The sequence below is a fragment of the Lytechinus variegatus genome, chromosome 11, assembly GCF_018143015.1.
Source record: "Lytechinus variegatus isolate NC3 chromosome 11, Lvar_3.0, whole genome shotgun sequence".
In the NCBI taxonomy this organism is placed as follows: domain Eukaryota; kingdom Metazoa; phylum Echinodermata; class Echinoidea; order Temnopleuroida; family Toxopneustidae; genus Lytechinus; species Lytechinus variegatus.
Genome location: NC_054750.1, coordinates 22,421,021 through 22,439,185, shown reverse-complemented (window position 1 = coordinate 22,439,185; position 18,165 = coordinate 22,421,021). Strand labels below are relative to the sequence as shown.

Genomic DNA, 18,165 nt, shown 5'->3' with positions numbered 1-18,165 from the left:
GTATGCTGCACTTTTGTGTCTGTGTTGATTGGTAACCAGAAAACATAATTTATATTTTGAATACCTTGGTTTCTGAAAAAGACACACTTGCATGCAGTAATTTCATATAATAAACAGAAGTTTATCATGGGAATTGGACTACACCAAAAAAAAAATATTGGGTAAAAATGCTCCATAAGTGGAATTATGGGTGACCTAATTTTGTGTCCAATCAACATGGCATTTCTTTTAGGCATTAATATTTATCTAGTGTGATAAAAATTTTGCCCATTCTGAAGTAATTGCTGCCTTTTTAAACCTAACTGGACAATACGCCTTCCGCATTGGGTAAAATCCAGCCCCAAATTGATTGGACACATAATTACCCCCGTGCTGGTTATATTTTACCCAATATTTTTTTACAGTGTATTGCCTTCTGTGCGCGGTATTTTGAAGACAGGCTTTCCGTATAGAAGTAAAACAATGTATCACTCACGCACGCATCCCTTCTTACACACGCACACATTATTTGAAGCGTACTAGGCTGTGGGTATGCTTTTTGTTCATTTATGACTGTTATCATATCGTTGAGCCTCAAAACGGTGCCAGGTAAAAATGACAGAGGTAATCATGACAGAGGTAAAAATGGCAGAGGCAAAGCTGACAAATGGATTACTGTAAAAATAGCAGAAAATATATTGGTGACGGTTCAAGGAAAACCCATCAAAGATTAAGAAAATTATCATGAATGTTTTTTTTTCTGTGACGTCATATACAAGCACCTGCCCCGTATTTTATACTCCAAAATGTATACTTTCCAATTGTTTAATCAGTGGGTCATGATTGCTAAAAAAATCTTTCAGGAGCGGATGTGAAATGATTCGTATGTTGATATACTTAAACAATAAAAAACATTTTCATTTTTTTTGGAAAATGACATTTCTTTGATTTTTTTATAACACCATCTATGGGGAAAAACTACTCGCAAATGACGTCACCATTAAAATATGAAATTATGATAGCTTTTTAAATCTTTGATGAATTCGCTAAAACCCTTATCAATATTGTCTTTAACTATTTTCAACTAGTTTCACAATAAATTTAAGTTTGTGTCAGAGTGAATTTCCCCTTTTGTGAATTAAGTACAATACTTGGGATCCAAAGTGTACTTCAAATTTGAATATCAGAGGAGTGATTTGACATGAGAAGGCCGTGCATGTAAGTCTAGGAAAAAATAAACAAACTCAAGTGTTATCAGTTTGGTGCAGAAGATTTACAGTGTGATTTTAAAATGTTACCCTTTTTATGAGTTCAACATTATAATACTAATTTTCTTCTCAGAACATTTCTTATTTAATCTACTGTACATGGGTTTTGGATTTTTTTTTGCATGGGGTTTAAGACCGGCGGGTCATTTATACCTCTGTCATTTTACCACTGTCATTTATACCTTTGCCATTTTGATCTCTGCCATTTTTACCTTTGCCATTTTCACCTCTGCCATTTTTACCTCTGCCATTTTTACACCGAGCCCTCAAAAAAGCCCTCTCCTGTCGGGTGCGCAAGTATACTGACGGGAAAAAAATCGTGGGCGTTATTTGACGATATATACTGTTGAAGTGAAAATAATGTATATCACTCATACACATGCACCCTTACTTACACACGCACACACACACTTATTTTCACGAAGCATAATTAAGCTGCGGGTATGTTTTTTTACATTTTATTACTGTTATCATATCGTTTGTTGGGTGTCGATGATGTTCTTCTTCTGCAACTTTGCATGCTTTCTTTTTTTATTAATACATGCCCAGTTGGTTTGCTGGCAAACCCTTTTGAAGCTGTAATATGGGTTCACGGAGATATTTGTATACCTTCTAAAGAAAAATAGGCCTGCTTGATAAGATGGTCACAGCTTTCCACATCGTTACCCCTTTTAATCCTCAACTGGAGAAAATATTGACTAGATATACACTGACCTCAGAGTGAAAACGCAAAGAACCTGGCAATTTATTTCAGGTCACTCGTCCCCATTAAGAGAAATCAATTTCAGGTAGGCCTAACGGCGGATGGTGGTGGATTTGTGAAAGCACTTTAAACATATCACCGCTGTAAGGGAAGATTCTCGCAAGCTACATTCGTATTAGGGATTCAATTCAATGCATATATTGCATATTATTCCTATATTCTAAAGTCCCTTAATGCCGTGGAATAGCGTGTTTTACTCAACCACTATCAGTTGTACTCTTGTAGGTGTGGCCCTAATTGAAAGAAATACACCTCCCTGATGCTCATTGCACTACAAAAACATCCTTCATTCTGCACTTCAATATTATTAATAATAATCAGGTGGGTGTTTCATAAAGCTGTTCATAAGATAAGAACGACTGGTGATTCTTTCTTTTGGCAATGGTATAGGCAATAGTTTAGCGCGTATGAAAGGATCACCAGTCGTTCTTAAAGTCACTCTTAACTTACGAACAGCTTTATGAAACGGCCCCCGGATTTATATAGAGCGTGCATCCGCATATACTGTCAAAAGACGCTCATGCACAGCAACCGGTTGAATAAAACATAATCATATATATATATATATATATATATATATATATATATATATAAATACATATATATATATATATATATATATATATATATATATATTTTATGTGAATATGTTAATCATCAAATTCGAGAGCATATTTTCAATATTTGTCTTCTGAATGGTTGACAGATATCACAACTTTGCTTGATTTTGATTGGTCGAGAAGCGGTCCCTACTAAAAAGAATATTTTTTTATAGTGTGTGCCACAGTGTTGAACACATTGTGCCGGATATCACCTTCACACTGTTAAATTTCACCATTTCAACGGTGTGAATCAAATATAAAAGGGGCATTGATAGCTACATCTACACTAAGGGTGGACCAAGTATCCCATGACTGAGACCATGAGAGGAACTAAAGGTTTTTTCTTCTAACAAGGACAAATTATACCCAATTCTTGCAAATCGTTGTGAAGCCCCCCCCCCCAAAAAAAAGAAGAATATATGATAATAAATAAATAAAACAAATAAATCAATAAAATTCTAAATTATGTTAATAAAAAACGTGTCAGGAAAACTTGAACTTTTGTTCTGAACACCTTTTAAAAAAACGAAGAATTACCTCACAATTTTCGGCTGCTAACTGCTGCTATTGAATTTAAAAAAAAGAGTGCCTACGAACAAGATTTATTTAATTTTTACTTCTAACGAGTTGTGTCAAGAATGCTCTTGATTGTTTCTTCGTATAATTCATTTTCGATATCCATATATATCCACAAAATTACCATGATACGTGAGCAAATTCACGAAAAGCAGCTCAATGGTACAGTGTGCATATCGTAGACGACAGTTATCACTTATTTTTCATAAAAAGCGAATAACTACGCCTGTCGAGATTGCACGTTCACCAGGATAGCACACAATGGTTGTAGTCTGTAGGCACAGAACCTGATTGAAACGTTGAGAAAATAACAGACCAGGTGGGTGTTTCATAAAGCTGTTCGTACGTTAAGAGCGACTTTAAGAACGACTGGTGATCCTTTCTTGTGGTAAATGGTATATTGAATGCGTTCGTTTTTGGACTTATTTTCATCGAGCTTTGCTACGAGCAACACGTTTAATTAGCCGATAGACAACCAACTGTTGTGCGACGATACTCCGTGGAGGTTTATGCACACTACTGGAAGAAGAAGAAGAATTGGCGATGGTTTAGCGCGTAAAAAGAGTTCCCCATTTCGTTCTTAAAGTCGCTCTTAACCTACGAACAGCTTTATGAAACACCCACCAGTTCGGAATTACCGAATTACCTCATGGACAATTTTGCTCAAATGACCTTTCATTTTTTACATTATGATAGGCAGATTTCAAAGCAAATTATGTAAGCATTCCTTACACAACAGGATGCAGAAATTGTATAGACCAGGGGGTGTTTCACAAAGATTTAAGTATGACTTAGAGTCGCACTTAAATGTCTAGTTGCGCGCAGTATAAAAGGCATGACATCATTGGTCAGATCATGCCAGGAGGACGCGCACTACTGCGTATTGATCAATAAGATTGCGCGTTGCATATCTTGTACGCGTCGACATTTAAGTGCGACCTAATACTTAAATCTTTGTGAAACACCCCCAGGGGACTATATAGAACAGCACACCAATGAACACTCTATGAAAGTATTGTTGCATTTTTACTTAGAATGCATTAACGAGTAACAATGTACTTGGATAACACTGAAATCCCTGTCGCCAGTGCACGCATTGTTGTTTTTTGTGAATCTCGTGAAAACAAAATTCAAAAGAATATATTTCATTTCATTTTAATTTCATTTATTCAATACTTTCATTAAAAACATATAACAAAGTAGATATATATATATATATATATATATATATATACACACACACATATAAAGGAGTATAGATAAAGAAAACATACTGTATAAAACAAGTAATACAAATGTAAAATGAAAGTATTAGGAGAGGCAGAGGCTTATATTAAAGGCCACTCTCCATACAGATCAGAAGATTTAAAAATTGAATTGTTGATTGAATGTAGCAAAGTAAAATTAATTGAAAATAGTATACTTAAATCATGCACCCATACATCAACACTAACACACTTACACCATTAGTAATGAAACACCCACAAACACACGCAAATTCATTTCTTATTTAAAAAATCAAACTGTTACATTTTAGATGTACTTATGTAATAGTAAAGATTTCATTCTTCTTTTAAAAGGTATTCAGTGTAGGACTCTGTCTTATTGTAATTGATAATTCATTCTAAATTAAAGGACCTTCATAAAAAATGTATTTTGATAGGTTGAAGTTTTTGTTAAAGGAAAGTGAAAATTATTGGAATACCTAGTTTGATATTCATGAATATTTCTGTTCATTTGGAAATATGAAATAATAGATGTTGGTAATAATTTATGGATATATGAATACATAAAATATTGCACATTGGTATACATATATATCAGGCATTTTCAGAGTCTTTAGAATAAAGAATATAGGATTGGGATTGGCTAGGTATTGGCTGTGATAAACAAGTCTTCTAATTTTCTTTTGTAGCACTAAAAGTCTATTAGTATTTTGCATACTAGAGCATGCCCATGTAAGAATACAGTAATATATATGTGGTAATATCAACGTGTTGTATAAGATCATGAGTGTTTCTTTAGGAAAAGATTTCAGTTTGTAAAATAAGCCAATACGTTTGGATATTTTACTGCAGATGACACTAGTGTGTTCATTCCATGTTAGTTTATTGTCAATAGTTACACCTAAAAAGTTGTCTGTTGGACTTGACCTATAAAGACTCCTTGATTTTTCATTTTATTTGGGTTGCATCAATATGTTTTTTTTTTTAAATGTCACGAGATTTTTTTTTTTTTTTTATGTTAAGTACAAGTTTCTTATTATTAAGCCAGACAACCAGTTTGTCAAATTCAGTATTAAAGTTATTTGAGTAATGATGTCATGGTGGGACAACACTAGTATCATCCGCAAATAATATTGGCTCAAATTGTCCAGAAATTATTGCACATGTAATTTACAAATAAAAGAAATAATAATGGGCCTAATATTGAGCCTTGGGGCACTCCACACCTTTCTGCCATCATCTAATAATACATACTGTTTACGATTACTTAAATAATTTTTAAACCATTCAAATATATAACACCTCTAAATCCGTATCTCTCTAACTTTTTTGTTAAAATATTATGATCCAGGGAATCAAAGGCCTCACTAAAAACAAAGCAATCATTACTTCTTCTTTTTTCAAAGGCAGTTGATGCTTTGTGTATTAACTCGATATTGGCAGAAGATGTAAAGTGACCTGCACGAATACCAAACTGCTTTGAAGTAATTATATTGCACTTGTCCAAGAATTAATATACACACATTTCTCTAAGATTTTAGAAAAGAAAGGGAGAATAGATATATGTCTGTAATATCTTTTGATCCACTTTTATAAACTGGAATGACTTTGGCGATCTTTAATATGCTAGGTACAATACCAGTATTCAGAGATAAATTGATTATGTCACATAAAGGATGACATAAAATATGAATAAAACTTTTAACCCGTTCACCACGTACTCCATCAATTATTTATATATTTCTATTTCCACCAGTTGAATAATTATGAGGGCGGTCGCCCCTGCTCACCCCACCACCCCCCCCCCCGCCTTGGCCGACACCCCTACATAGGCATATGTCAAAGGTCAAGTCCGCCCCAGAAAATTGTTAACTTGAATCAATAGAGAAATAACAGAGAGGCATAATGCTGAATTGTCATCAAAATTGGATGTAAAATAACAAAATTATGACATTTAAAGTTATGACAGTTCTATATGCACAATTCAACGACATGCAAATGAGAAAGTTGATGATATCCCTCGCTCACTACTTCTTTTGTATTTTTAGTCTTTTAATCATACAATATTTTCATTTTTACAAATTTGACAATAATGACCAACTTGATCGAACCATAAAATGTTAACACAATAGTACTCCACATTTTCAGTGGGGAATAAAACTTTGTTATCCAGGACAATGATAGAGGACAAAAATAAAAAAATTCATATTTCATGTGATTGAAAAAAGGTGAGTGAGTGACGTCATCAGTCCCCTCGTTTGCATACGTTCAGGATGTGCATATAACTGTTCTGTGAAATGAAGAAAAACTCTGAATTGTGATAGCTTTCTTCTTTTACATTCCGATTTCGATGCCATTTTCAGTGTTTTGCTTGTTGGATTTTTCTCTTTTTATTCAAATTACCTTTAATGTGGGTGGACTATTCCTTTAAATATTAATTGCATTGTAGAGCTGCTTGGACCTGTCTTCCTTAAAGAATATTAAGAATCAGGAGGTTGTTAGTTAGATGAGAATAATTGCTTTTATGAATTAAAAAAAAACCTATGGAATATAGTTACAGCAGCAGCGGGCGCATTTATAACCCTGGAAAATGCGATGAGAAAAGTGAAAAAGGCATTTCTGCGGATATTAATTTCCCAACCTCGTGAATGAAGCCAAAGAAGAAGACGAGTTTCCTGTGCACAGTTTAATTCCATTAATGTTTTGAGCTCCGCTTTCTAATTCTTGGTTTTGATGCATGAGGACAACAATGGAAGAACATCTCGGGTGAAACGAATTATGAAATCTAGAACAGGAATAATACATTGATGCGTATCAGGACAACTACCCCCTGCCCCCGGACAACTACCCCCGGACAATTACCTCCCCCCGAGGACAATTACCCCCGGACAATTACCTCCCCCCCGAGGACAATTACCCCCGGACAACTACCCCCGGACAATTACCCCTGAGGACAATTACCCCCGGACAATTACCTTCCCCCCCCCCGAACAATTACCCCCGAGCAAAATTACCCTCCCCCTAGACAACTATCCCGGACAACCACCCTCTGGACGATTACCCCCGAAGACGATTACCAACGGGAAAAATATAGCCCCCCCCCCTCCCCCACCGAAGATAATAACCCCCAGACAAAGGGAGTGCACAGAGTCATACACGGCCGTACATTTGACGTAAGAAGTACTTAAGGCATTCTCGAGTATCTTGAAATCAAACGAATGCCGCAAGAAAGCTGTAAAAAGTGAGTTCCGTCTGCAAATATTTACGAAACCCAGAATTCGATCATAATTTTTATGTCACCGAAGCATAGGATCATTCGTTTCGTCAATCTTCGCAATGGCGTAGCTATCACGGGGGGAGGGGGCATGTGAAATTTGGTGTGCCCCCCCCCCCCCGGTGTGCCCCCCCCCTGAAAAATTGACGGAGCAAAAAAAAGGGGAGACAGAAAAAAAAGAAGGGGAAAATAGAAGGAAAAAAGGAGGAAAATAAGAGGATGAACAGGAGTAAATAATATAAGGTGAGGGGAAGACTTTCTTTCTATGTCACTTTATAAAATTTCGCTAACACTTTGCGCTCGCATTGCCTGTTCGATGAGATTCATGTCTTGCTCAATATAGGCTGATAGAGAGCTTAAAAGTTTTGAAGTCAATCTACAAAATATGTTTTTAGCTCGGATATCGAGCTTTCATTATTTTCCTGTATACAATTTTTTTTCAAGTGCTCTGTAAAATGTCCGTTTATGGTCTAAATATTGATATTTTCAGCTCACGCTGCGCGGTCGCATTTTTTGATCATGGAAGTTCCTATTGTTTATTACATGTACATGTATAGGCCTACTTCTTTATTAATTCTCAAAAACCGTCCTTAAATTCAAATGGTATACTATCATGATTGCCAATTTGTATGGAAAACACTGTATTTGAGTTTGTCATAGTGCTTACAGTTTAGAAATTTTTGTACTTTCCTTCTTTAACCTTTAATTGGTTTCACCCTAAAATATTACACGCAAAACACCTCATAATTTATTCCATTTAGGGTCTAAATGGTAAAATTACAAGGTGTTCTTGTGTGTATTATCTTTGCAATATTTTTTTTAGCTTACTGTATTAAGTTAAAAAGCCACATCTTAATCTGGAATGTGCACCAATTGTTTCATAATTCTTAGCTTCTTGTTAGTTGAATTGTTTTAAAATAAAGTTTATAGGTCCTACTTGACAGTGTTAGTGTTGAAAATTGCGTTATCGACTTTCAATATTTCTATCTATGAAGGTGTCTTTTTTACGTTTTATCTATTTGTCGGATTTCTTTCCTGAAATTAAACTCAAAATAAATATTCAAAAAAATATCAGATCAGTTGGAATCAGAGATATTTAGCATTTATGATTATTATGTCTAATCGTGTTCAATTGTTAAATGAAAACTTAGTATGAGAGCCAGTTTACATATTCTCTGATGCAAATATGCGTAACCAAACGGGAGGTTTGGGGTGCAAGCCCCTTCTCCATATTTCATGATGCAGAAGGTGCTGCAAAAGCACCAAAAAAAAAAACAGAAGGGAAGAAAAAAGGCGGAAAAAGAAGATAAATGAAAAAGCAAGGGGGAAAAGGGAAATTAAGAGAGAGAGAGAGAAAAGGAGAAAGAGCAATATAAAAGAGAAATAGAAAGTTATTAACGTAAAATAAAGTACAAAATATTTCGGAAACCTGTGCCACCGTCAAAGACTTACAATGGATCCCGCTTTATTCTAACACCGATGCAGGAGAGACTGAGGGGGGATTTTCCGGGGGTAATCGTCCTGAGATATTTATGTCCTCAGAGCTAATTGATTGGGGGTGATTGTATGGGGGTGATTGTCGGGGGTGATTGCACGGGGGTGATTGTCGGGGTAATTGTCTTTGGAGGGTAATTGTCCTCAGGGGGTAATTGTTCTTGGGGTATAGTTGTCCGGGGGTAATTGTCCTAGAACCATTTTTTTTATCATAAAAGACCATGAATAGTGGGGGCGGGGAAGGGAGATTTTGATACTGTGCCCTCCCCCTTTCCAAAAAGTGTGGGGGACGTGTCCCCGTGATCCCCCTGGGATTTCTGCCCATGCTTATCATGATCATACTTGTCATATGATTCATCAGAAATACTATGATGTTCGACTCCAAATTATTTGGGGTGATAACACACGCCAGTCCCTCTTCCTAAAACGGGAGGGGGGATCCCCCGACCGAGATTGATACCCATTGAAGGACAAAGATTTATTTTTTTTTTGCTTGTGCAATTTGCGGGTGTGTTTATTCTTTTTCGTCTGTATTATATTTCTTTCAATAAATTGGAAAGTGAATCGATCATCATGCATTATTCATGCACTTATTTACTGGGTACCTTGATGTATTATTTAGGAAGTTATTATGATGTCTGAAGTCAGTTTATGTTTGTATTCACGGGAAGAAGCAATAACGGAATACTCTAACACAAAAAATGAATGAGTCTCTTACTTAAAATTTGATACTCAACCACCATTACCATGATTATCATATTTGTTATAAGATTCATCATTTTTTAATATGATGTTCGACCTTAACTTATTGGGAGATGAAGATATTTAACCAAATTCACCTTCATTTTGTAGCGACCCCCCCCCCCCTCCTTCTTCTTCTTCCTCCGCTTATATCGGAGATCAACAATTTTTTTTTTGCTTCTCAAATTTAAAAACCAGGCCCTGTTAAATAAACTGTTCTCAGGTCCCTGAAGGAAGAGCCGATCGCAGGCATTCGTAAAAGGTAGTATCTCACTATGCGAGCTGGATCATAATTACTAGTATACATGCTAATATAGTCAATAAATATAGCGCATATCACTGCCATGCAAAGGGTACCTTATAATGAGCTTTTAAAGAAGACGGAAAAACATAAAGGAAAGAAGAGAAAATTGCTGGCAATCGTGGCAGTAATTACTCAGTTAGCTTTAATATAAAAAAGGGAAAACTCCCTACAAATGATTAAGGTGAGCGTCGATGTGAACTTTCTTTTTTTTTTGGGGGGGGGTAAATTTCAATAAAAACGAGTATAGGCCTAGATCTATTCCACCTATTATTGACTCTTCAGATAAATTAATTTGACAAGCAAAAATAAATAAATATAAAAAAGAAAAAAAAATGTCCTTACTTGCGTGTGCACACGAATATATTCCCCTCGCAAATGGCTTTGAAAGGGGTTTGGGCACGGACCTGGCCTGGATCCAAACAAACTCACCCACATCCCCCCCCCCCCCCCCCTAAAAAAAAAAGTTTCGTAAAACTCTGCGCGTGCGCGTGCCGATGCCGGATCCGGTTATACGGTACGGATCTAGTAAATTCAAAATATTGGCGGCACATGCACAGCACCGGTTCACGCTCACAGCTAGCTAGCTGCTGCTCAGTAGACGAGCCCGACTTCCTGTCAATCCTGATCCTCAGCGCAGCTCAGCAGCTCAACCCCGGGGCCTGAGAGGCGCCTCGCCTGGTCGTATATTGCATACTCTAGCTAGTTGATAACAAAATAATGTCAACAGTGACAGCTATGCGGAATGCCTACGTTACAGCCGTTTCAATAGGAGTTTGGTAGGTTGCCGTATTATCACTTTATTAGCTCCCGGGGCAATCCAGGCAGTATTTTAGGGGTCTAAATTATTTTAGGTTGCTAACTTCAGGGCAATCCTGGGGTGGTATTCTGCCGTTCTGGAACTCTGTCATAACTTTTGTCATAAATTTTGTCATTTCTTTCCGAGATGTGACACCGCTATGATTGTCACAAATCGGTATTCTGAACATTGTCTTTTCCCTGTCATATCTCTCAAAGTTCCCGCCCATCTTTTCGGAAGCAATCCAATCAAAATCATCGTTAGTTCCCAGTGGGAGCCCTTCTAGCCAATAGGAATGCCCCGTGACAGGTAGGGGATATCCCCAAAGACCCCAATTCTGTTTCTGGCATCGCGCAACTACGCGAATATTGATGCGCTTAATTACAAAGAGAGACAGGGAGCTGTGAAGGATTTTAGAGGAGAAGTAGAAAAATAAGGAAAACAGAGAAAAAAAGGAGAAATTAATATGTAGGGCCTAACTAATTGTAGCATGACAAAATAATTCTAAAAATTGTCGTGGATGATGAGTGAAACTTGTGCCACAATCTAATCTAAATGATATCGTTATATGCTTGACATTCAGTCGGCAGGGTATCGGGATATTTGGTACTAAAAGATATGACAAAATTTATGACCATGATGACTGCTACCCCCTGTCATATCTTTTGCTTGTATGAAAGTATTACGCGCATTAAAGCCGCGTATTTTTGGTGCGCGCCAAAGAGATAAGACAAAATTTATGACAATTTTTGTGACAAAAGTTATGACATCCACCAGAATACCGATTTTGTCATATCTCTGAGATAAGATAAAATACGGAGATAAGACAATGTTCAGAATACCGCCCCAGTATTTTAGGGGTCTAAATTATTTTAGGTTGCTAACTTCAGTTCAGGCAACAGCTCCAAGACTGGTAGTTCAGTAGTGCGTGCCGTTAATGGCGGGCCGTTTATTATTTCTTCATTGCATACCCCCCCCCGGCCCGGCCATGACTAGTCATGCTAGTCGGTAGTCCCGGGTCACGTGACACCCCGACGGCTTTAGGTATACCATTATTCTATACCACCCCTGGCCCTGGCCCCTATAATATTGCATGATACCCCACTGGTAAATACAACTTTACTACATAGGCGACTGGCGTGTAGCTGTATTACTAGGCCTAGTCCTATAATATAAGGCTATCATAATGGCATTAACGGCCCGCCATACCCGGCACGTACGTATGCACTACCAACTACCGTTAACAACGGTCTTGGAGCTGTTGCCTGAAGTTAGCAACCAAAATAATTTAGACCCCTAAAATACAGGATTGCCGCTCCCGGTATGGTACTTCCAAAAGGGTAGCTGGTATTAAGGTAGTGAACCCAATAAAAAAATGACTAAATCTGAAGATTTAACAATGTATGTAACCCCAGCCAGGCTAACCTTGCATGTTTGTTGTGAGTGGGCCGGAGCCCAGGACAGGTCTCGTCCGTAATAATGGTGGTGGGCCAACATGGCCAAGTAAGTCTGGGCACCTAACAATTCGAGTTAATATTTTTGGCATGAATTTCTTCTTATTTTACAAAATCTTTCAGTTAATAATTCCTTATAATGTTATTAACATGATTAAGAGTAAGTGTAACCAATTTCTCATTAAATAATGAAAGAAAATATAATCTATAAATAACCGTTAACGTTAGGATTTTCTTGAAAAACCTTGTTCGTTGGGCAGTTTGAAAAAAACATGGTAGAGTCTACCCCATGTCTGTGCAGGTGTCTGGAAAATGAAGACCCGGGACACATATAACACTTGTGTGAAAGCGTTTGTAGTTCACGCCCGAAGTATGTTGTACAAACTACAAAGCAGTGCAAAGTGTGTACAAAACATGTGCGCGGGTTAGAATGGACTTGAATAGACCTTGCCCCCTACACATGTTCTCCCATTGACAATGCGCAGGTCCCCGGTCTTCGATCTTCGTTTTCCAAACCCGTTGTTGGGTGTCTGGAAAACGAAGACGGAAGACCGGGGATCGCATTCGTTTAGCTAAGATACCACCTATAATGAGTATAAATATCATTATGAAGGACTCTATTATTCAGCTCAAGAACACTGGAGACGTGTTGAGGTCCCCAGGCCCAGGGCAAATCTAGAAACTAGAATGTCATGAACTGAAGTCTTGTCATGCTTATGTGATACTGATAATATGCTGGACTCGAGTCGTACTAACGTTACATTTAAACATACTTTAGACTAATAGGAAATCTACTCCAATAAAAGTTTGATCACATGTTATACGACTGAGGAACAGGCTAAAGGTTTAAGATATAATTTTAAAAGACTTCAACTTTACGGGAAGTTCAACATCATGACCACTTTTGCTAATATTGCATGATTTGGAGGTTTGAGAAAATTCGAAGAGATTTATAAAGTTATTAGAATTTCAATTTTTCTTTTTTGATGTCACATGCGAGCAGCTTCACATGTATTGTGAATTTAAAGAAGTCAATGGAATGTCATTTTCTACAGACAAATTATACGGTACGGTACCGCTCCAGAATTTCTTACTCATTTTAACAAGGTTATACAGTACTGTATATGATATTTTTCACTATCCATGTTTGCCAAAATAAGGTTAGCAATGTTTGGTTTATTTTCTCTTTTTCTTTGGAACAAATGCTTGAAACCCACTCACGTATGAGGTTAACCTTGCACAAAGAACCGCATTTGGCAGTGGACTTTTAACTAGTGGGTTACAAGTGCGTGCTGCGACACCACTTCTAGCATCCACAACACACAACTTCTATGGCTTGACTTTACTGTGCGTGGTGGCATATACAGAGCTACCATGTCTCACGCATTATGCGTGAGACTCAAGCATTTTGGACTCTTATTCATCCCCTCAAATCTCTGTCTCACACAACTATCACAGCCTATCCCCATATACATTGTACACAATGTCTGTGATCTCACTCAGATTCACAGAAAATCTCACGCATAGCTGGTCTTTGAACTTGGCATCTCTGCATATAATGAACCCTTGAGTGGCAGGAACCATAGAAAATTGAATGCATCTTATAATGGGGCAGCTGCTCATAATTCTGACATCACAGATTAAATAAAATACTTGAAAAGCTCATAAAATTTCTAAATGTTTAAAGAGAAATTCCAGTAGTTGCAGTAAACACTGATTTAATGAGAAAGTCTGTAAAACAAGGCTTAATTGTCAGTATATCATCGAGGATCTAGATCTGGTACAGTTACATTATCTGAACTTTGTGAAATCTAGAAATCTACGATGAAAAATGTTCACACCGAAGATCCCCAACACCGATAGGCGCACGTGGGACAATGTATAATTATTGCTTAGAGCAACGGGCCCGATGCTCTACTCGAATCCTGTGCTTATTTGCTGATTTCTCAGCAATTACACAATTTCTTCCAGAATCCTTTGGCAAATGCGTTTTATTAAATACAAACAGACACTTTGGTGGTCATTTCATTGGATTCTGTACGAACTCATTTTGATATCGTTACCAAAACTAGCATTTACCTTTAAAGGCCACCGCACACCTTATGACCCGACTGGTTGCCAAATGAACGAAAAGATAAAGGGTATAAGACCAACTGGTTATTAGACAAAATGGTAATAGATGAACTGGTGATTAGACGAAGTGATGATTGGACCAAATGGTAGTTGGACGAAATGAAGATGGACAGAATGGCATTAAACTAGAATGTAGACCATGTGGTGAGTGGACGAGATGGCAGTGGACAAATTGGCAATTTTACAGTGGTTTTGGCTCCATCAACTGAGTCTTTCAGGAACCACCTGGAACTACTCACCCTCTGTTAGCTCTCCAGTCGAGTCTATGCATCTTAGTACTTGCACTATTTAGTTTAGTTTTGTTCAGTTGAACCAAATGTCATAATACACCAGTTGGTGGACTGTACATTTTCATCAGAAGAAGATGTTGTGTGTTTTTGTGACTGTGGCTTCATTGAAGTACAAGTCCATGACTAGATCTAGATACTCTACGAAGAAGACTGTACTCAACGGAAGAAGAAGTTCAATGCATGCATTTAATGAATATGTTTTGTGTCTATGTTCTATTATGTTGATATTTCCTGTTCTGTTTCTCTAAAGGCATGGTCACACCGCCCGAGCGTTGTTGGAGCGGTAGTGGAGCGGAGAGAAAAAAATTACCACCGCTTGCTACCATTCACCATTTTCAATTTCGATTGTTTTTTTTTTCCGATATTTATTTGCGATTTTTTCCCCCAATTTTGTGAGCGAAATTCGACCCCCTCTCCCTACCGCTCCAACAACGCTCGGGTGGTGTGACCAGGCCTTAAGGGAGCTCGTTGCTCAACAAGTGCAAGGTTCTTAAGATGCTACCTGTTTTTGTTTCCACCTTTGTTCATTTTATATTCCAACATATGAAAATAAATTAATGAATTGAATTGAATTAGATGTGACCCTGTTTTACCAAAATTTCCTATTTTTATCTTGATCTCCAGGCAGGGAGTATAATTGGAAAGTTATTAAAGCCAATTCAAACCAAACCCACTAGGCCTGGTCTTTCTCATGAGTTTGAATTGAATTTTGATGCTGTAAAACAGAATGAATAATGGGAAGAAACTGAAGGAGACGCTGAAGCGTCTAGATTACCCAGAAGCCCATGAGCTACAAGCCGAGGCATTCGATTGGTTGTTTGAGAACGATGCCATAGCTCCTTTCTTGGATTGGTTCATTGACAATGTAGGACCAGCAAATGTACTTTCCAGCCAAGAAATTACAGAGTAAGTATTAAGAATGCCAAGTCAGTTCTTGAAAACTAACCACTGATTTTAAGGGGGGATGGTACATTATGTCTGTATACAACTGACAAAATTATTGATGAATGATCAGTTGGGTTTATTGAAAAATAGATATTTAGGGGAAAAATCATCCCTGAAAGAATATTGTCTGTGATGTTCAATATATATGATTGTTTTGTCAAAGTATTATATTGATAATGGGAGGGGGGATGAACTCGGTGCATTTCATTAAACATTTGTCATGATCTGTTAAAATGATAATTGGTTAAAAGTTTGACTGTAAAAGCTGGCTATTCACTTCATCAGTCATGACAAGTTTCATTGATTTTGATTGAGTAAGAAAGCACATGTTCCTGTTACCAGCATTCCAAGCCCATCAAGGAAATTTATTTAACTTTTTTTCAGTCTGATTGAGTAAGAAAGCACATGTTCCTGTTACCAGCATTCCAAGCCCATCAAGGAAATTTATTTAACTTTTTTTCAGTCAGGGAAAATTCAGGGAATTTGATTTTAAAAATACCTCACATCAGTAGGAGTGGGCTATAAATGGGTGATTTTTGGTTTTACTGTGGGAACAGTTTTTTTGTGTCCCTTTTACCTTATCTCAACATGAAATGACAATATTTTTTGTCTTGGGTCCGAGAAAAAAGTGTGCCGGGCAAAAATCCAAAATGGCCGCCAAAACCCCCAAAATCACAGTTTTGGCCACAACTTCTTTATTTGGTGGTCTTTTTCTGTGGTTTTGGTGTCTATTCATATGTTTTAGGGGGCAGGCAATTTGTTTTTCCTATAATTAGCACTTTTAAACCATTATTTGTCGAGTTAAAAGGTAATTATAACTAAATTTTCCAATTTTTATAGCCTTTTTTCAGCCAAATGTAGGTTTTATCGTCCCGGAGTTCTTGGATATTAGATGGTACGAGGTCAACAATAGCAAGCAGCTTTATAGAGCTATATTGCTTTTATTCCTCTACTATGGGTTTTACGGATATTTGTGAAATATATCTTATTAAATAAAAATTTCAATTTTCCATAGGGGCAATACAGTATACAATGTACTGTTACTGTACATACTACACTGCATATTTCCATGCATTGACCACCATGACATATGACAAGGCCTGTATAAAAACTATAGTGTCACAGAAATAAGCTCTTAAGTCATAGAAATAAGCTCTTAAGGTTTAAAATTAGATTGTGAATTTGATTGCTTGTCAGCTGATGTACATGATGAAACCAGCAACGTAAATTGCACATAAAATATCACATACGTACATCACATATCTACATGTAGCTATATCTTCTTCATTTGGAGGCTTTTTTTACCTGGTTGTGGTGTCTAACTGGCCTATGTTTATGGGGTCAGGTAACAATATAATCATGGTAACGTTGATCAACAGCCAATCAGAACCAAGGATTCCATGTATTACCATTAAGTTAACATAATGGTAAATTTTTATGCAACGGGGCCCAGAATATCTACAGTTTAAATGCCATGATGTGGGGTTAATTAGCTTTCTCCGCCCCCTGAATTAGCATATTTGACAAAACATGTCCTCAGTTTCTGAGACAAAACATATCTTCAATTTCTGAGGCATCTAATTCCAAACCTAAGAGCTCATTTCTACATGTATAACACTATAGTTTCTACATGCCTTGTCATGGTGGCCAATGCATTTATGCAGTGTAGTATGTACAGTACATTGTATACTGTATAGCCCCTATGGATAATTAACATTTTGTTTTTATTTAAGATATATTTCACAAATATCCGTAAAACCCATAGTAGAGGAATAAAAGCGATATAGCTCTATGAAGCTGCTTGCTATTGTTGACCTCATACCATCTAATATCCAAGAACCCCAGGACAATAAAATCTACTTTTTGGCTGAAAAAAGGCTATAAAAATTGAAAAATTTAGGTATAATTACCTTTTAACTCTACAAATAATGGTTTAAAAGTACTAATTATAGGAAAAACAAATTGCCTGCCCCCAAATACATATGAATAGACACCAAAACCAAAGAAAAAGACCACCAAATAAAGAAGTTGTGGCCAAAACTGTGATTTTGGGTGGTTTTGGCGGCCATTTTGGATTTTGGCCCGGCACACTTTTTCTCGGACCCAAGACAAAAAATATTGTCATTTCATGTTGAGATACATTACAAGGAATAAAAAAAAACTGTTCCCACATTGAAATTACAAAAAAAGTATTTTTGACCCATGTATAGCCCACTCCTAACATCAGGGGAAAAATTCCTCAAATGAGGGAAAAATCAGGGAATTTTGATCGGCCCAAAAGTCAAAAGCATGGTAGTCAGTCAGACTCTGTTATATTTTG

The 18,165-nt window shown here is 37.0% G+C and overlaps 1 protein-coding gene across 1 annotated transcript in view; it reads left to right on the top strand.

Moving 5' to 3' along the window:
• Positions 1-10,969: 10,969 nt before the first annotated feature.
• The window catches only part of LOC121423668 (HAUS augmin-like complex subunit 3), a 30,060-nt gene continuing 22,864 nt past the window's right edge, over positions 10,970-18,165 (top strand). Inside the window, exons 1-2 of the mRNA XM_041619092.1 lie at positions 10,970-11,003; positions 15,525-15,806. Coding sequence (XP_041475026.1) covers positions 15,628-15,806 — 179 coding nt within the window. The 5' untranslated portion in view covers positions 10,970-11,003; positions 15,525-15,627. The remainder of the gene's footprint in view (positions 11,004-15,524; positions 15,807-18,165) is intronic.